Raw genomic sequence first — 15,994 nt, 5'->3', positions numbered from 1 at the left:
TACTAGCTACACCACAGTGCTGGCCCCATGAGTGGAAAATCTTACCAACCGTAATCAAAATTTAGCTTTCAATTAAATTTCACAACTGCTTACTGGAAACATCCTCTATCCCGTATCTCCTGGCAGACAGGCAGTGTAGGTTTGGATGTGCATTGACTACACCCCAGGTGTGGGCCTTTAGTGACTTACTTAAACCTTTCAGCTTCTTTCCCTTCAGCTAAGCAATTAGGAATGTTATCTGCCAGGCAGCCTACTTTTCACAATTAAACACATACAGCACTTAGCCCTTTGGCCAACCACGTGTAAACGAGGACATGATAAACGTTAAGTTTCCTTCCCCCATATGCAATACTTGGGTGAGGACCACAGTGCAGAAGGGAAGGCAGGCCCACTAATCCCATGCCCAGGTGTCAACAGGAGCGGTAAGAGAGGCAGAACAATAACCCTGTCCCCAGTGACCAGTGACCCCCTAGAGCTGTCTCGTCTGCTACGCTGGCCCGGCACGTGAGATTGTATTTAAGTTTCTCAAACACACACACAAACCCGCTCCTGAAGCTGAGGTGTAACCATACAACATACGTATTTTAGCCAGGCCCTACATCCACCAGTGGTTTTTGAAGGGTAGGACTTGGGTTTGGAATGATTTAAACAATTAAGACGTTTCTAAAGCTTTGTCTTCCGTGACTAGACCACAAGAAAAACACACATATAGCCACTGGTGCACACATACTTTAATACTTAGGCTCAGGTAAAACCATTTTAAATACAGGCGTTACAATGTGTATAGGGAGACAATCCCGCAATTGCACAATCCACCACAAGATCTGAACGACTGAGCAACCTACAACCGAAAGTGACGGTCTGAAGTTCTTACAGTCCTGCTGCCTCTTCCTCAACCAGGCACGGGTAGTTAAGCTGTCAGATTTCAAAATGTTGGTATTTTTTGAAAGGCACCTTGAGGTTCTCTTACATGAGGATATGACGTCTACCTTGTAGTCTGTGCCCAGAACCTTTCAACAAGTGACTTTCCCACAGATAACATTCTTTGCATATCTAAACAGCAACACCTTTGGCAGCTGTAACCCGTATCTGACTACGCTGGACAATTGTCTTGCACTCTGGGCTGGAGCCAGGCACGTAACAGCCAGGGCCCTCACAGGCATGCTGACCTAATTGGACAGGGCTAAACACCAGGAAATGCAACCAGCCGCCTCTCTCTCTTGCATGTCAATGTGGTGCACAGCCCTAATAGCCAAAGGCTGTGCTATTTAATCATACTTTAAACCAAAACAGGGTGTTTTTAGATCAGAAGCTACCAAAGTCATTCCTGTTACTGAATTTTATTTTTGATTGCAATCATCAAAAATAAAATGGTTCAAAGACAAAATGCATCTCTCAAATAGTCACTGGACAAATGCCAATAAGCGGTCACAAATTTAGCTAACTCACTGGTGGCAGGTATCTTAAAGTGGATCCCACGGTTTCAGATATTTCAAATCAATTCCATACACTGGAGACACGGTCCAACACGGCTGTGTTTCCCCCCATGCCCCAGCTCCAGCCCTGCTGTCCCAGAGACCACTCAGCACCAGAACTCCCCAGCCTCGCAATGGGAGCTTCCGTGGCACTCTGCAGGGGACAGGAGGCTTGACTGGCTGGTTGGAAGTTGTTTTTTTTTTAAAAAGTATTTGATATTTTAAAATTTGAAACAAGCCCAGAAAAGGTTAGGCAGGAAGTCTCCTACCTGAAGGCACAAAGAATAAAGTTGGCAGGTAGCTGATAAGACCCGGCATATAAATACAATTTAAAACCACTGAGGAATATAAAATTTGTGAATTATTTTTCCTCCAGTGCTCTGGCCATCGCTGAAAACAACCTTCTAGTCCCATTTGCTAACTGGACTTCCCAAAGATTAATGCCAGAACCTCCTGATGCTGAAGAAGAAATAAAAAGAACCAAGAAGGCAATTTCAAAGGGCACTGTTGCCTGAAAACAGTAGGTGACTACCTGAAAATCTAAATAACTTAAGGCAGTATTTCTTAGAATGTCTAGGTAGTTTCGAACCTAAACGGAATGGCCTGATGACGTGCAGATACACGATTCCTAAACACACAGGACAGAAACACATGACCTAAGAGTGGCCGCAGAAAGGGCTGTTGGGTGGTTCCAAAGTCCGCAGCCCCTTCCCCGGCCCAGCCGGCTGCCTCAGGCCCGGAGTGGTTACGTGACGCTGATGAGACACACATTCTTCGTGCCTATTAATAGATTCCCGCTTAGAAGGCTGCAGACACTGGCAAGCCGACAGGGTCTCGGGTTTTCCTTGTCCCTGGGCAGGGATGCCTGGAGCAACCAGGATGCAGGTCAGGGCGCACGGTTTGTTCACACTGGGCACGGACACATAACAGGACATCTGCATATTCCTGAGAAGGCATCCACTACGGAGAAAGGTCCCGACATCACGAAAATAAATAGCAGCCATGTTTACGGACACACATGCAGCAGGCCCTCCCGGCAGAATCCCGGCCCTTCAAAGGAAACCCTGCCTCTGGGCCCCAGGCTCCGGCACCCCAGCACCCCAGCTCGGACGCAGCCCAGCGCGGCCCTCCCGCCGCCTGGGGCTGCACCAGAGACCGGTGGAAGAGGGGCCTGGCAGCTCAGCGCGGCCCTCCCGCGGCCGGGGGCTGCACCAGAGACCAGGTGGAAGAGGGGCCTGGCAGCCCAGCGCGGCCCTCCCGCCGCCGGGGGCTCCACGCGAGACCAGTGGAAGAGGGGCCTGGCAGCCCAGCGCGGCCCTCCCGCCGCCGAGGGCTCCACGCGAGACCAGGTGGAAGAGGGGCCTGGCCGCTCTGGGGGCCGAGGCGCGCAGGCTCAGATGAAGTGGATCCAGCTCTCCTCGCACTCCCCGCGCGGCATGTGCAGTGCGTGGTTGCGACACGTGAGGCTGTAGTCCTGGCCGTCGTTGTTGTCCCAGTACTCGGCGCCGGCCACGCGGTAGCGCAGCGCGAACTGCACGAGCGAGCCGAGCTGCAGCAGGAAGGGCGGCACCGGGAAGCCGAAGGCGAAGACGTCCTCCGCGCCCTCGGCGCCCGCCGGCCCGCGCCACCGCGCCGCCGCCTCGTGCGCGCTGCGCCAGCCCGAGAAAGTGTAGCGCACGGCCACCTGCTTCTCGAAGGCCACGTTGCGCACGCGCACCGTGCCGCTGATGCCCAGGTCTGAGCAGGTGACGCGCTCCAGGCACACGAGCTGCCGCCGCAGGCGCTCGCCGAAGTCGGCCGCCTCGACGGGCGGCGGGAAGTCGGGCACCAGGCACCGCAGCGTGAACTCCAGGTCCTGGCTGCTGCAGCACAGGTCCGAGTTGATGGCGAGCCGCGACAGCACGTGCAGCGGCACCGACGGGTCGTCCCCGGCGTTGAACACCTTGACCTGCGCCAGCTCCAGCCCCAGCGCGTCGGCGAAGCGCACGCGGAGCTGCCGGCTGCAGCCGGGTCGACACGCCGCGCCGGGCGCGCCCGCGGCTTTCTGGCGGCGCTCCGGGGAGCTGGGCAAGGAGCGCGCCCGCCGCTGGATGATGGGCCGCAGCCGGGGGTCGCAGCCGGATGGCGCCGGCGCCAGCAGCGGCGCGTGGCCAGGGCTCCCCGGGGGCCGACAGGGCCGAGGCTCCGGGGCGGGGCCGTCCAGGTCCGAGAGGCAGCTGAGGCTTCGGGGGGCGGCCTTCCGGGACCCCGGCGCGGCGGGCAGGACCGCGGAGTGCAGGCCTCGGGACATGTCCTGGCGTGCAGGCGGCAGAGGGAAGAGAACCGAGGGGCGGCCTCGAGGGGCGGCGTCCACTCCCTGCGGGCCCCGCCGTGCCCAGAAGCGCTCCGGGTCCGCTGGATCAGCGACCTGGGGGGGACCCCGGGGTCTGCTCCGCCCTCCCTTCCTCCGCCACCTTGTTCCTGGAGCCGTCGCCCAGATCCTCCGCTTCTCGCAGGGACAAGAGCGGTGCCGCCAGCGGAGGCTCTCCGGGGTCCCGGGGGAGCGAGGGGGCGCGCCGCTGGGCTTCCCTGGGCCCCGCCCGGCCGCCGCCTCCCTCGCTCCGCAGCGACTTCCCGGCGCGCCTCCGCCCCGCCCCTCGTGACGCGGCCCGCGGGCCCCGCGCCGCCCGCGCCCGGGCCGGGCCGTGCCGCAGCGCGCCGCAGTCTGGCCTCCGCGCGGGCGCCGGAGGAAGGAAGCGCGCGGCCGCGTCACGTGTCCGCCGCGGTCGCGGCCCGGGGCCGATCGGTGTCCGTGTGCGTCGGCGGGGCAGTGCGCGCCCGGACCGCAGGTGGTGCGTGCGCCACGCGAGCTCCGGGCCCGGGGCTGACGGTGGGGGGAGGGCAGGCGCCTCGGCCGGCAGCTGGTTCCCGGGGTGGTTTGGGCGTCTGCGGACAGGTCCCTGGCGCCTGAACCGAGCAGCCACGCCCGCGGGAGGGCAGAGGCGTCCTGTCCGCTGCCAGGGGCTGGGCGGGGGCCGCCGCTCTGCGTGCCGGCAGCGGTGCGCAGAGGGAGGCGTGGAAACGGGGTCGATCGCCGGCGAGCAGCTCCGCGCCTGGGCCGGAATCTGGGGCTCTGAGCTCTGGGTGCGAGCCGGGAGCTCCAGGGGTGCGGGGAGTTCGCGTTCTGTATCCTGGGCCCCTGCGGGCGTCCGTGGCTCTCACCCAGGAAGCGTGCGTGCGCGCGGCGCAGACCCTGCGGCCTGGGCCAGGAAGTGAAAGCGAGCAGTGAGGGGCAGCAGGCCGAGCAGGACGCCCCTTTCACTGTCCAGGGAGAAAGCCAGATCCCTGGCGGGGGGCCGGGGAGATCCTTCCTGCCCCTGGAGCCTCAGGCCGCCCGCCCTGTGACTCATTTGGGAGGAATGATTTTACCACCCCCGCTGCAAGCTGATCCGAAAGCCTGACATGGCTAACGGTAGAGAAAACACAGGAGAGTTTCAGGAAGAATATTAAGATCTGCAGCCCCGCCTCTTTCCTGTTTTAGGCAGGCGGGGGTGCTACGGTGGACAGAAGTGTTCCGTTTTTAATAGGCCACTTGGAGTGAGAGAGGGCTGGCGTAGCCTGAGCCAGGGACGCCAAGTTTCAGGGCTGACGTCATAGACTATGCATGACTGTGTTGGTGGCCTATGGTAGATGAAGGGGTGAGGAGGGCTGGTAGAAAGGGGCCTCCCCCACCACGCCCCGCGCGGGGCCCTGATGTGCAAGCCTGGTGATTGTTTCTTGAGTGGCTGTGGGGCTGTGGAGCTGGGTTTCTCGCACACTATCTCCAAGGAGCGTGTATGTGGGTGCCTGGTCAGAGAGGAGGGGAGGCAGAGTATTCACAGCTCATAGGTGCAGTCTTGTCTCCAATAGCCCGGTGATACACAAGCAGAAGAGTAATATAAACTGTAATATGAAACAGCGTCCTTGCCCAGGAGCCCGCGATTTGGGGTGCTCACAGCCCCCGTGTTCCAGTGTGAGGCAAATGTCAAGAACCACCGTGAGTGGCTGGGCCACCTGCAGGCAGCACCTCACAGTGTCCCGTTGCTTCCAGCTGCGGTGCTGGGAACTCCTTTGCAAGCATAAGAGGAATAAAGACGTTCCCTCCGCAGCCGCCACCATCGCCGTCCTCCAGCAGGTTGAGCGAGGACACCGGCAGCACGGGAGAGAAGGTGATGTGAGCTCGGGACCGTCGGTTTGTTCAGTTTTGTGGGGGAGCTTGCTTCTTGGTGTGTTCACAGCGCCTGTCTCCACGGCTCTGTTTTTCAGACAGTCCATCTGACCCCCGGTGATGGCCAGCCACGTGGTGTTCACAAGAAGCGGAATAGGGTGAAGGAAGCGCAGCAGGAAAGCAGGTACGTGGCTCTCATGGAACTGCTTCAGCTTGGAAAAGACAGGTTGTCTCACATCTCCAGGTTAAACGTGCAGAACTGAGTGGGCAAAAGGATTTTCAACATTGTTAGCTGTGAATTCCAAAGGTCGCAGTTCTGGCCCAGTGTGGGAGAGTCTTATCCACCTTCTTGCGCTTCCTTTCTCAGGATGCTGATAAATAGGCCGGGACCACTAGGGCAAGCAGACCTCCGAGCTCTCCAGAGAGCACGCCGCGGTCCCTTTTCTGCTTCTGGGCTGCGGGAGTGTGTCAGCCGTAGTCACATGCGACACACTTGGTAAACAGGTTGGCAAGGAGATACATTTTCATGCTGATGTGAGGTGCTGCCTCCGAGCAGGTTACCCAGAGTGCATCAGGTGCCGTGCTACTGTTGCACAGAATGGTCGTTATTTATTTTGACCTGCCATTCACGAGAGGGCTTCAGCCCTATTTTTTCAGTCATTTTGTATTGTATGGCACCGTAAGATTTTATGTCTGCAGCCGGCGCCGCGGCTCACTAGGCTAATCCTCCGCCTTGCGGTGCCGGCACACCGGGTTCTAGTCCCGATCGGGGCGCCAGATTCTGTCCCGGTTGCCCCTCTTCCAGGCCAGCTCTCTGCTGTGGCCTGGGAGTGCAGTGGAGGATGGCCCAGGTGCTTGGGCCCTGCACCCCATGGGAGACCAGGAGAAGCACCTGGCTCCTGCCTTCAGATAGGCACGGTGCACTGGCCGCAGCACGCCGGCCGCGGTGGCCATTAGAGGGTGAACCAACGGCAAAGGAAGACCTTTCTCTCTGTCTCTCTCTCTCACTGTCCACTCTGCCTGTCAAAAAAAAAAAATGAAAAAAAAAAAAGATTTTATGTCTGCATCCTTTCGCAGGTGTGGGGACTCCTTTCTCTGCCAAGGTTCCATTTGAATATTTATAACATCATTTGCGAACCATCTAAAATTACCAACCTAAAAATTAGCCTGCTATAGATTTATTGAATATCAAGTTTCGCCTGCAGTTGTCTTGGCTGGGCCAGACCAAATACTTTCTCCAGCCTTTCATGGCCTGTGGGCTGGCCATTCCCCACCCCCACTTTAAATCTTGATTTTCTCGAGTGTGTTTCTTGTTTGAAAAAAAAAAATTGATCAGCTTTTTGCTTAAGCTTCAGGTTGTATTTGCTCACTTTGACATACTCAGATTTTAGTTGGCTCTCAGTCACTGCTACTCGGAATTTTTAAAAACAGATTATTTATTTATTTGCAACTGTTACACACACACAGAGAGGGAGAGACAGATCTTCCATGTGCTGGTTCACCCCCAAATGGCTGCAACATCCAGGGGTTGGCCAGACTGAACCCAGGAGCCAGGATTTTTTTCCAGGTCCCCCACGTGGGTGCAGGGCCCAAGTGCTTGGGGCAGTCTCTGCTGCTTTCCCAGGCCACAGCAGGGAGTCAGATGTGGAGCAGCCGGGACTCAAACCTGTGCCCACATGGGATGCCAGCACCGCAGCAGAGGGTTAACCTGCTGTGCCACAGCACCGTCCCACAACTCAGGACTGAACGCCATCGAACTTACATTTTACATTGTATTTACATTGAATTTAGACTAGACATATGAAAGGGAACTGTATTTTACTGCTGAATGTTACTAAATGCTATCGATTATTATGAAAGTTGTATGTTAGATTTTCAACAAACTAATGTTTTGTAAAGTATATGCAATTAGTCTAAAATGGTAAAACAAGCACTTTGAGAAATGCTAATGTTTTCCTTAAAGGCTAATGTTTTATGTAAAGTAGAATCCATGCATTCACTTTGGCACATAGAGTATATGATGTTTTTAAATAGAGTACTATTATGTAAATGTTATGTAAAACGACTTCTTCTCTAAGGGGGATGGGGCCCTAACTTCTCTGATGCCTAGTAGTAGCGGAAAAATCCAGCTCTGTGTTGTAGTCTTCGCCAGAAGCTGTCTTTGCAATCTGGAGTAAGAGTTGCAGTTGTGTTTTCCACAGCAGTGTGCACGCTGGCCCATCGTGGAATAAAGTGCAACGTTCAAAGAATTCTTCAGGGAGAAGGCAGAGGAGATCCCAAGTACCCTGTGCTTCCTCCCAGCTGAACGGCAGCCTAGTGGGTGTCTCCCAGCCAACTGAAGATGAAGTTAGAGCAGGCATTGCCGCAGGAGGAAAACCCAAAAGGGACCCGAGTTCCAGGGGTCAGGGGGCCTCAGCGAGCCAGCTGTTTCTGGACTTTGAGTCCATGAAGATTATTAAAGAGAGTGCCGATGAGGACAGCGCGAGCGATCTCTCTGACTCAGAAAGGGTTCCCATTCCTCCTTCTCCCCTGACGCCTCCAGACCTCCATCTCCGCGCTGAAGAGATCGACCCCCTTGACTTCGATCTGCATCTAACTCAGGGCCACGCCAAGCCTGAACACTATTACCCCGATTTCCTTCCACCCCCGTATAGCTCCTGGGACCTGCGGGCTATGGCCTTGCTTCTGCACACGGAGTGCGACACTGGGGCCGTGCCGCGTGCAGGGGGACTCCTTGGGAAGTACGTGGACAGGCTCCTTCAGCTCGAGTGGCTGCAGCTCCAGACCATCCAGTGTGAAAAAGGCAAGGCGGCCAAAGCAAGGCCTCCCCCTGGCCCCGGGCCGGCAGGAGCTCTCAAAAGCCCCGGGAGAAGTAAGCTCAGTGCTGGCGCCCTGTCCAAGCCACTAGCTCGGCAGGAAGGCTGTTCAAAGTCAGGCCCTTCGCGAAAGAAAGGTTTTCCCCATGAAGAAGCCCACCCGTCGTATCGTGCATTTGAGACTTCCCTGAAGCCGAGCGACGTGGCGGGCGGCACCAGGTTATGTTCTCAGAAGCAGAAGTTAGAAATGAGAATGGAGGAGAAGAAAAGGAAATCGGCCAAGAGCATCCAGCTGCAGCGCTGGGATCCGTCCTGTGGCGGCTGCAGCCCGAAGGTGGAAACCAGTGGGAACCTGCGGATCCCCCGGCAGCCAGCCCCGACTCTGGACTCGGCGGACCCCTGGAAGGCCCCCAAAACACAAGCGCTTGCGAATCTCAAGAAAAAGGCAAATGCAAACAGTTGTGGCCGTGCCACTATGTCCAGTGAGAAGAAACTCAAAACAAATGGAGTAAAGCAGCACACACACAGGCTAAAATGATTCTGAAATGAGGAACTGCAAAGCCCGTCCAATGTATAAATATTAGAGCCCTTCAGAAAGTCAGCTATGCTGTGAGTTTTTAGTTTGAAGACATTGGCTATTCTGTCTAGCCCACCTATACCTCCAGTTTCCAAAGAAAGATGTCCTTCTAAAGGGCTTTCTCTGTATTGATAAGTCTTAGGCAAAAATTAGGCTAGGCATACGCCTTGAAAGGGGTAAGCCAGCAATTCCTGGGGGAAGCGTCGAGAGCCCCATGGTCAGCTCTGTGGAAGAGAGAGCCGTGGCTAGCTGCCTTCCACCTGCACGCAAGCCTACAGAACTGAACACACAAGGCTCACAGTAAGGCCCTGCTCACCGCTGCCTCCTTGCAACTGTGTCAAGTGTTCAAGAGAAGCTCCGTTCCTTTCGCCCCAGGAGAAACCTCAGTGATATTGTCAGCCCGTGTAGCACGGCACTGCTTGCTCCTTGGAGACCTGGAGTCTCCTACTTCACACGTTTCCTCTGCCTGGGATTCAGAAGTGGCGTTTTACGTGTAGAGGTGGTGGTGGTTAAGCTGAGGTTGAATACGTGGTAGATTTGCTGGTTGGAAAGTCTGCAGGCTTAGGCTTGAACCTCATAGGCCTCTCCCAGAGTTCCCCAGGGAAACTGCAGATCAATGGAGGACTCGCAGTAGGATAAGAACACACAGGGAACCGTGCTGAGTGTAACAGATCCGAAGCTGCTTGTTCGGGACCCAAATCCTTTTGTCCTTAGAAGGGACGTGCTGTTTCAGTTTCCAACTGCAGGATATTACTGTCTTGCTTGAGGGGTAGGGGCAGAGGACACAGTTCAGGAAGTCGGGGGAGTGGAGTGCGAGCGAGCGCGGAGTGTGGAGTGCGTCCTGAGCACCCTCAGCTGCACCCACGGCCGCCTGGCTTGTGAAAGCCTTGGTTACCTGCGGTGGCATGGCCGCTCCTAGTGGCTGTGGCCTCGCTCTAATATACATTTGTACAATTTATTAATCTGTTTGAAAGGCAGTTAGAGGGAGAGACAGAGAGTGAGATCTTGCGCCCACTGGTTCACTCCCAAAATGGTTGCAACAGCCAGGGCTGGGCCAGGCCAAAGCCAGGAGCCTGGAGCTCCACCCAGGTCTCCCAGGTGGGTGGCAGGGCACAAGCCCGTCTGCTGCTTTCCCAGGGGCGTTACCAAGGAGCTTACTGGGACCTGGAGTCCACTTGGGATACTGGTGTCGCAGACGGTGGCTTAACTTGCTGTGTTTATTGATGGAGGCTGGTTTGATTTTACTATATTTTACTATATTTGTTTTTGACATCCTGGTTCCTATTTTTTTTTCCTTTGTGACAATGAAAAGCTTGGTTCATTTGGAAGTATGTGATAGCTTGTAGCTTCACACTGCAGTAAATGCCATCAGAAACAGCACAATGAGAAGATGTGTTCATAGTTAATATGCAATGTTAATATCTCCTTTTAAAATCTGATTTTATTCATACTAAAACAAAATGTAGAAAATATTTGTGGTAACTTATTTCAGGATTTTCAGATTTGCAGATCCCCTCTGCGTTCTCTGTCTCGCACGCCACCCTACTGGAGAAAGCATGCCATTACACTAAGATCTCACTCGCACCCTGTATCTGCTGTGTACATAGCGGGCGTTCTCCCATGATCCTTTTATCTGCTGTGTACACAGTGGGCGTTACTCCCATGATCCTTTTCTCTGCTGTGTACATAGCGGGCGTTGCTCCCATGATCCTTTTCTCTGCTGTGTACATAGTAGGCGTTACTCCCGTGGCCCTTTTCTCTGCTGTGTACATAGCGGGTGTTACTCCCGTGGCCCTTGTCTCTGCTGTGTACATAGCGGGCATTACTCCCGTGGCCCTTGTCTCTGCTGTGTACATAGTGGGTATTACTCCCATGATCCTTTTCTGTGCTGTGTACATAGCGGGCGTTGCTCCCATGATCCTTTTCTCTGCTGTGTACATAGCGGGTGTTACTCCCATGATCCTTGTCTCTGCTGTGTGCACAGTGGTTGTTACTCCCATGGCCCTTGTCTCTGCTGTGTACATAGTGGGTATTACTCCCATGATCCTTTTCTGTGCTGTGTACATAGCGGGCGTTGCTCCCATGATCCTTTTCTCTGCTGTGTACATAGCGGGCGTTGCTCCCATGATCCTTTTCTCTGCTGTGTGCACAGTGAGCATTACTCCCATGATCCTGTTTCGGCTGTGTGCACAGCAGGCATTACTCCCATGATCCTTTTCTCTGCTGTGTACATAGCGGGCGTTGCTCCCATGATCCTTTTCTCTGCTGTGTACATAGCAGGCGTTACTCCCGTGGCCCTTGTCTCTGCTGTGTACATAGCGGGCGTTACTCCCATGATCCTTTTCTGTGCTGTGTACATAGCGGGCGTTGCTCCCATGATCCTTGTCTCTGCTGTGTGCACAGTGGTTGTTACTCCCATGGCCCTTGTCTCTGCTGTGTACATAGTGGGTATTACTCCCATGATCCTTTTCTCTGCTGTGTGCACAGTGGGCATTACTCCCATGATCCTGTTTTGGCTGTGTGCACAGCGGGCATTACTCCCATGATCCTTTTCTCTGCTGTGTGCACAGCGGGCATTACTCCCATGATCCTTTTCTCTGCTGTGTGCACAATGGGCATTACTCCCATGATCCTTGTTTCGGCTGTGTGCACAGCGGGCGTTACTCCCACGGCCCCTGAACGTACTCTAAGTTTTAGTCTTGCCGTAGGCAGTGCGTTTGGAACACAGCATTGTCCGCAGTTTCCTCTCTGTAGTAACTGAGTGCTGCCCTCTTCCTTGTGAGCACAGAGGAGTCCGTTATCTGGGGCTGGGCACCTCACTCGGGATTGTTTCTCAGATTTTATGTAACTCTTTATGAAGTTCCATTGCCAATAGATGTCTATAATCATGATACTACACGTGCATGTGTATATACATGTGTGTACACACACATGCACACACACACACACGTATTACTAGTAAAGGGCCTGTGCTGTTGCTGCCTTTCTCTGAAATGTACCTGTGTGAGTACTCTTAGAGACCCGGATGGGCCGGGCCAGGTGGTCCGCTTGTCCTTGCCTTGTGCCTGTGGGCGCTGAAGACCCTCATGATGGAGCAATGCAGAGGTGGGGCTTCGTCTGTCGGCTCCCAGCCCCGCCCACTGGGGCGGAGTCATACCTCCTGCACCAGGCCGCAGCGAAGGCCTGAAGAAGCGACTGCTGGTTTACATTTTTGCCTCTGGGTTGTTCTTTATTTTATCCAGTGTTGTGAGTGGATCAGAGCTCCTAATGAATATTCATAGTTTTTTTTTTTTTAAGTTAGGCTTATTGCAGACTTAAGCACAGCTTTCTTGTCTCTGATCCACACCTAACACGTGTGATGCGCTAAGTTCTGCAGATACGAATCTTGGTATCTTCAAGTAGGCGACGTCAGACAGTCGAATTGTGAACTTTCAGGGGTTCAAGTTCAACCCTCCCCGAGTGTCCTGCCAGTCTGATGATACAAGTCGGTGTGTTTCCAAGAAGTGCCGCTCCTTTCTGAGGAGTGTTTACATGTGCCTTGCATTTAAAGCAATTCAAGCAGTCCAAGTGACACTCAAAAAGGCTGTAAGAAAAGATATGTCAGGCTTGGAATTAGTGGAGAACGCAGTTTACAAAATGAGCTACAAACGTATCGTCGGCATTCGCTGTGACTGTTTCCCAGGTCTTTAAGTGACGAATGGCCATCACTTCATGACTAACTTGGATGCAGTAGAAGTGGAGACCTTGGAAAAAAAGATGGGGAGATATCGCAGGTGTGAGGGTAGCCAGCAGCCAGAAGGAAGCTGGTGCGTGGTGGTCCTGGGCCGGTGGGTTACTTTCTGGAGAGAAGGTGTCTGCCTTACCACGGAGCTGGTGTCTGCTTGCTCTTTCCTGTGTGCTCACTGACTTGAGGAGTTACATGGAAACCTGAAACTCGGGGTGGTACTGTATTTCAAGGTAATAGAGAAGCAGTATTTACTATTTATGGACTTGTACAGGAAACCCAACGGCCTGAAAAACACTCAGCATGTTTCCTCGTGACATTTTGATGACCGTGTGTTTGGTTTTATGTGTAATAAAACAATCCGTGTGAGTTTCTGAGAGCATGAATTATTCCTTCCCTGACATCAAACAGCAGGAAATACTGTCTAGGTTTCTCGGGTGTGGTCTTTGTTTAGATTTTTATGTATTTCTTTTAGAAGTTTCTTTGTTTTCTGCATTGTTTCAAAGGACTGCTCAGAATGGAATTCTGCCCCCGCTCCTGTGTGAGATGTACGTGACCAGCACCTCGGGTTAACATCTCTGGATACTCCTGGGAAGCTGTGCTGTGGATTTTTCCAGTGCCTGTTCCCCTTACCACCCCCAAAGGATGTTGACGAATAGTTAGGCAGGCAGCAAACAAACTCAGGAAGATTAAAATTAACAGGCGATAAGATGAACACATGCCTTAGCGTGCACACTGGGAAATGAGTGCCACCTCTTTCAAGCAGCCGCCTGGCTCGCAGGTGGCATTTGGAGCTGGCCCCCCTGCAAGCGTCCTCGGGGCCGCCACTCCTCTTGCTGCTCTGACTTCTGATGATCAGGTGTGTTCTTCAAGTCTTTCGGGTGGTGGAAGCAGTGGTTGGTGGTCAAAAGTCAGTTTTTGGTGTGGTTCGAAAATTACCCATGGTTTTAAATCATTCATTTGTACAGAAAATGTCATTATTTTGGATGCTGCTGTCTTGTTGTCCACAAGATGGCGACCAAGCCATTCCAGACAGCAGTGAGTTTGCACTGTTGGTGCCTTCTAATCAAAGAGAAAGGTTTTTTCTGGAATCAAAAGGAAATGGGAGAGGATGGGACTATTCGGCTTCAGACACAAAGCATGTTCTTTGCTTAACTTCACTCTGCCATCAGATAATTAAATGGTTTATTATACGTAGCCTGGCGCTGTGTAGGATTCTCTCTCTGAACACCCCCATATCAAACGCTGCATCTAACATCGTAATGCTCGCCAGGTAACGTAAATCATGAGTTTGCCAGACTCCCAGAGGTTGTTTCATAAATACAATTTGAGGGATGGGCACTTGGCACAGCAATTCAGATGCCACGTAGACAGCCACATCGATACCAGAAGACCTGGGTTCGAGTGCCAGCTGTCTCCAATCCAGTTTCCTGCCGATGTGCACCCTGGGAGGCAGCAGGTGCACCCTGGGAGGCAGCAGGTGCACCCTGGGAGGCAGCAGGTGATGGCTCGGGTGCTTCGGTCCCCACCGCTCGTGGGGGAGACCCAGGTGGGGTTCCCAGCTCTGACTTCAGCATAGTCCAGCCCTGCAGTTTGGGGCATTTGGGCAGAGACCCAGAAGGTGGAAGATCTCTGTCTACCTTTCAAATACAAATAAATATCTAATGTGAGTATCCCTGCCCTCAACCATTTCTCACTTGAGGAATTAGCTATGATAACACTGGAAATACATGTGGGGTTTTAAAATGGAGTCGTCATCAGTGCACAGCTGTCCTAGCTTGGGTATTTCACAGGCAGGGACTCACACCCTAAGGTGTGTTGCCTTGGCATGCTGGATCCTTGGAACGAAGGGAAGGGCCTTAGAAGCAAGATCCTTAATACAAATCTTAAAAAAGGAAGCAGCAAGATCCTTCCGAACGTTCTCTGCTCCTGGTTCTCCTCCATGGCGGGCTCAGAATCTCGGGTCCCCTTGCTCCACAGCCGGCCTCAAAACCTAGAAGTGCTGCTGGCTCCCCCCACCTTTCTTATTAAGAGCTGGGCTTGAAGAGTCTCTGATCTGCCCTGCTGCTGGGCCGCGAGACCCTCATTCCAGAGGGGCCCGCTGGAGCCTGGAGGAGGGAGCACCGCAGCCAGGAGGCGTCTGAGCACTGAGCCCCCCCGCCCCCCCCCCCCCCCGGCAGCGTGGCCTGGATCGCACCGTTGTCAGCGTCTGAACAGCTGTGCCTGCTGCATCCAACCCGAGCATGAAAACCAACAGCTTTCCTGGGTCTTTGCGTCTTCATTTCGGGAGACTCCCCTGTCCCAGAAAACCGATTAAACTCCGTGTGTCTTTCTCTCACCAGTTTGTCTTTGTTACAGGGGTGTCAGCCAAGCACCTTACGATGGGTGGGGAAAGGTGTCTCACCCCTCTGCCCGGAGAACACAGAACCAGCAGGGCATCCTTTTTTTAAAAAAAGGTTTTATTTATTTATTTGAGAGGCAGAATTACAGACAGAGAGAGGGAGAGACAGAGAAAGGTCTTCCATCCGCCGGTTCACTCCAGTGGAGCTGGGCTGATCCAAAGCCAGAAGCCAGGAGCTTCTTCCAGGTCTCCCACGTGCGTACAGGGACCATTTTCCACTGCTTTCCCAGGCCATAGAGCAGAAAGCTGGATCAGAAGAGGAGCAGCCAGGACATGAACCAGCGCCTATATAGGATGCCAGCAGCACAGGCGGCGGCTCAGCCCACGATGGCACAGCGCCGGTCCCAGGCAGGGCATCTTTGAGTCCACCTTTTACTACCACAATGGGGTGCTCCCGAGGGACGGTGAAGTGAGGGAAACCTGCTTTCGTGGGGCTTACACATGTGGAAGTCGGCTGCACTGTGGTACGCTGGTGGCTGGAAGGCCTGCTCTCAAACTTGGCTATTAAGAAAACCACGTGATTATCTGCACCTGCTTTGCCCAGGGCTTTACGGCACTTGGCTGACTGTTTAGGTAAAGAAGCGCGGATGAGACTGAGTGAACCCGGCTCTGAGCGCCTGTGCCCCAGGCTGTGCCGAGGGCTGTCTTGGTGGAGCGCGCCACCACCTGCACCACACTGCACCTCCTTGGCATCCACACGCTCACACTTTCAAACTCCCTGTGTGGGAAGCTCACAGGGCCTCCCATGGTCCCTTTCGCCCTCTTCCTCATGTGGGCCAGATACAACAGGGCCTTCACCACCATCACCTGTCTCC

At 54.1% G+C, this 15,994-nt stretch overlaps 2 protein-coding genes across 3 annotated transcripts; one reads left to right on the top strand and one right to left on the bottom strand.

The window, feature by feature from the left end:
• Nucleotides 1–713: 713 nt before the first annotated feature.
• PPP1R3D (protein phosphatase 1 regulatory subunit 3D) lies at nt 714–4,196 on the bottom strand. Its single transcript, XM_070051370.1, has one exon. The coding sequence runs from the start codon at nt 3,763–3,765 to the stop codon at nt 2,869–2,871; it is 897 nt and encodes a 298-aa protein (XP_069907471.1). The 5' UTR covers nt 3,766–4,196; the 3' UTR covers nt 714–2,868.
• FAM217B (family with sequence similarity 217 member B) lies at nt 4,173–13,155 on the top strand. Of its 2 annotated transcripts, XM_070051369.1 has the most exons (4): nt 4,173–4,306; nt 5,413–5,662; nt 5,760–5,845; nt 7,863–13,155. In XM_070051369.1, the coding sequence occupies exon 4, from the start codon at nt 8,107–8,109 to the stop codon at nt 9,013–9,015; it is 909 nt and encodes a 302-aa protein (XP_069907470.1). In that variant the 5' UTR covers nt 4,173–4,306; nt 5,413–5,662; nt 5,760–5,845; nt 7,863–8,106; the 3' UTR covers nt 9,016–13,155. The 2 variants fall into 2 exon arrangements, with proteins under 2 accessions (XP_069907470.1, XP_017193303.3); XM_017337814.3 differs by lacking the exon at nt 4,173–4,306 and having other exon boundaries at nt 4,599–5,662.
• The last annotated feature ends 2,839 nt before the right edge of the window (nt 13,156–15,994 follow it).

Source organism: Oryctolagus cuniculus, chromosome 11, assembly GCF_964237555.1.
Source record: "Oryctolagus cuniculus chromosome 11, mOryCun1.1, whole genome shotgun sequence".
Classification (NCBI taxonomy): Eukaryota; Metazoa; Chordata; class Mammalia; order Lagomorpha; family Leporidae; genus Oryctolagus; species Oryctolagus cuniculus.
This window is presented reverse-complemented; position numbering and strand designations above follow the sequence as displayed.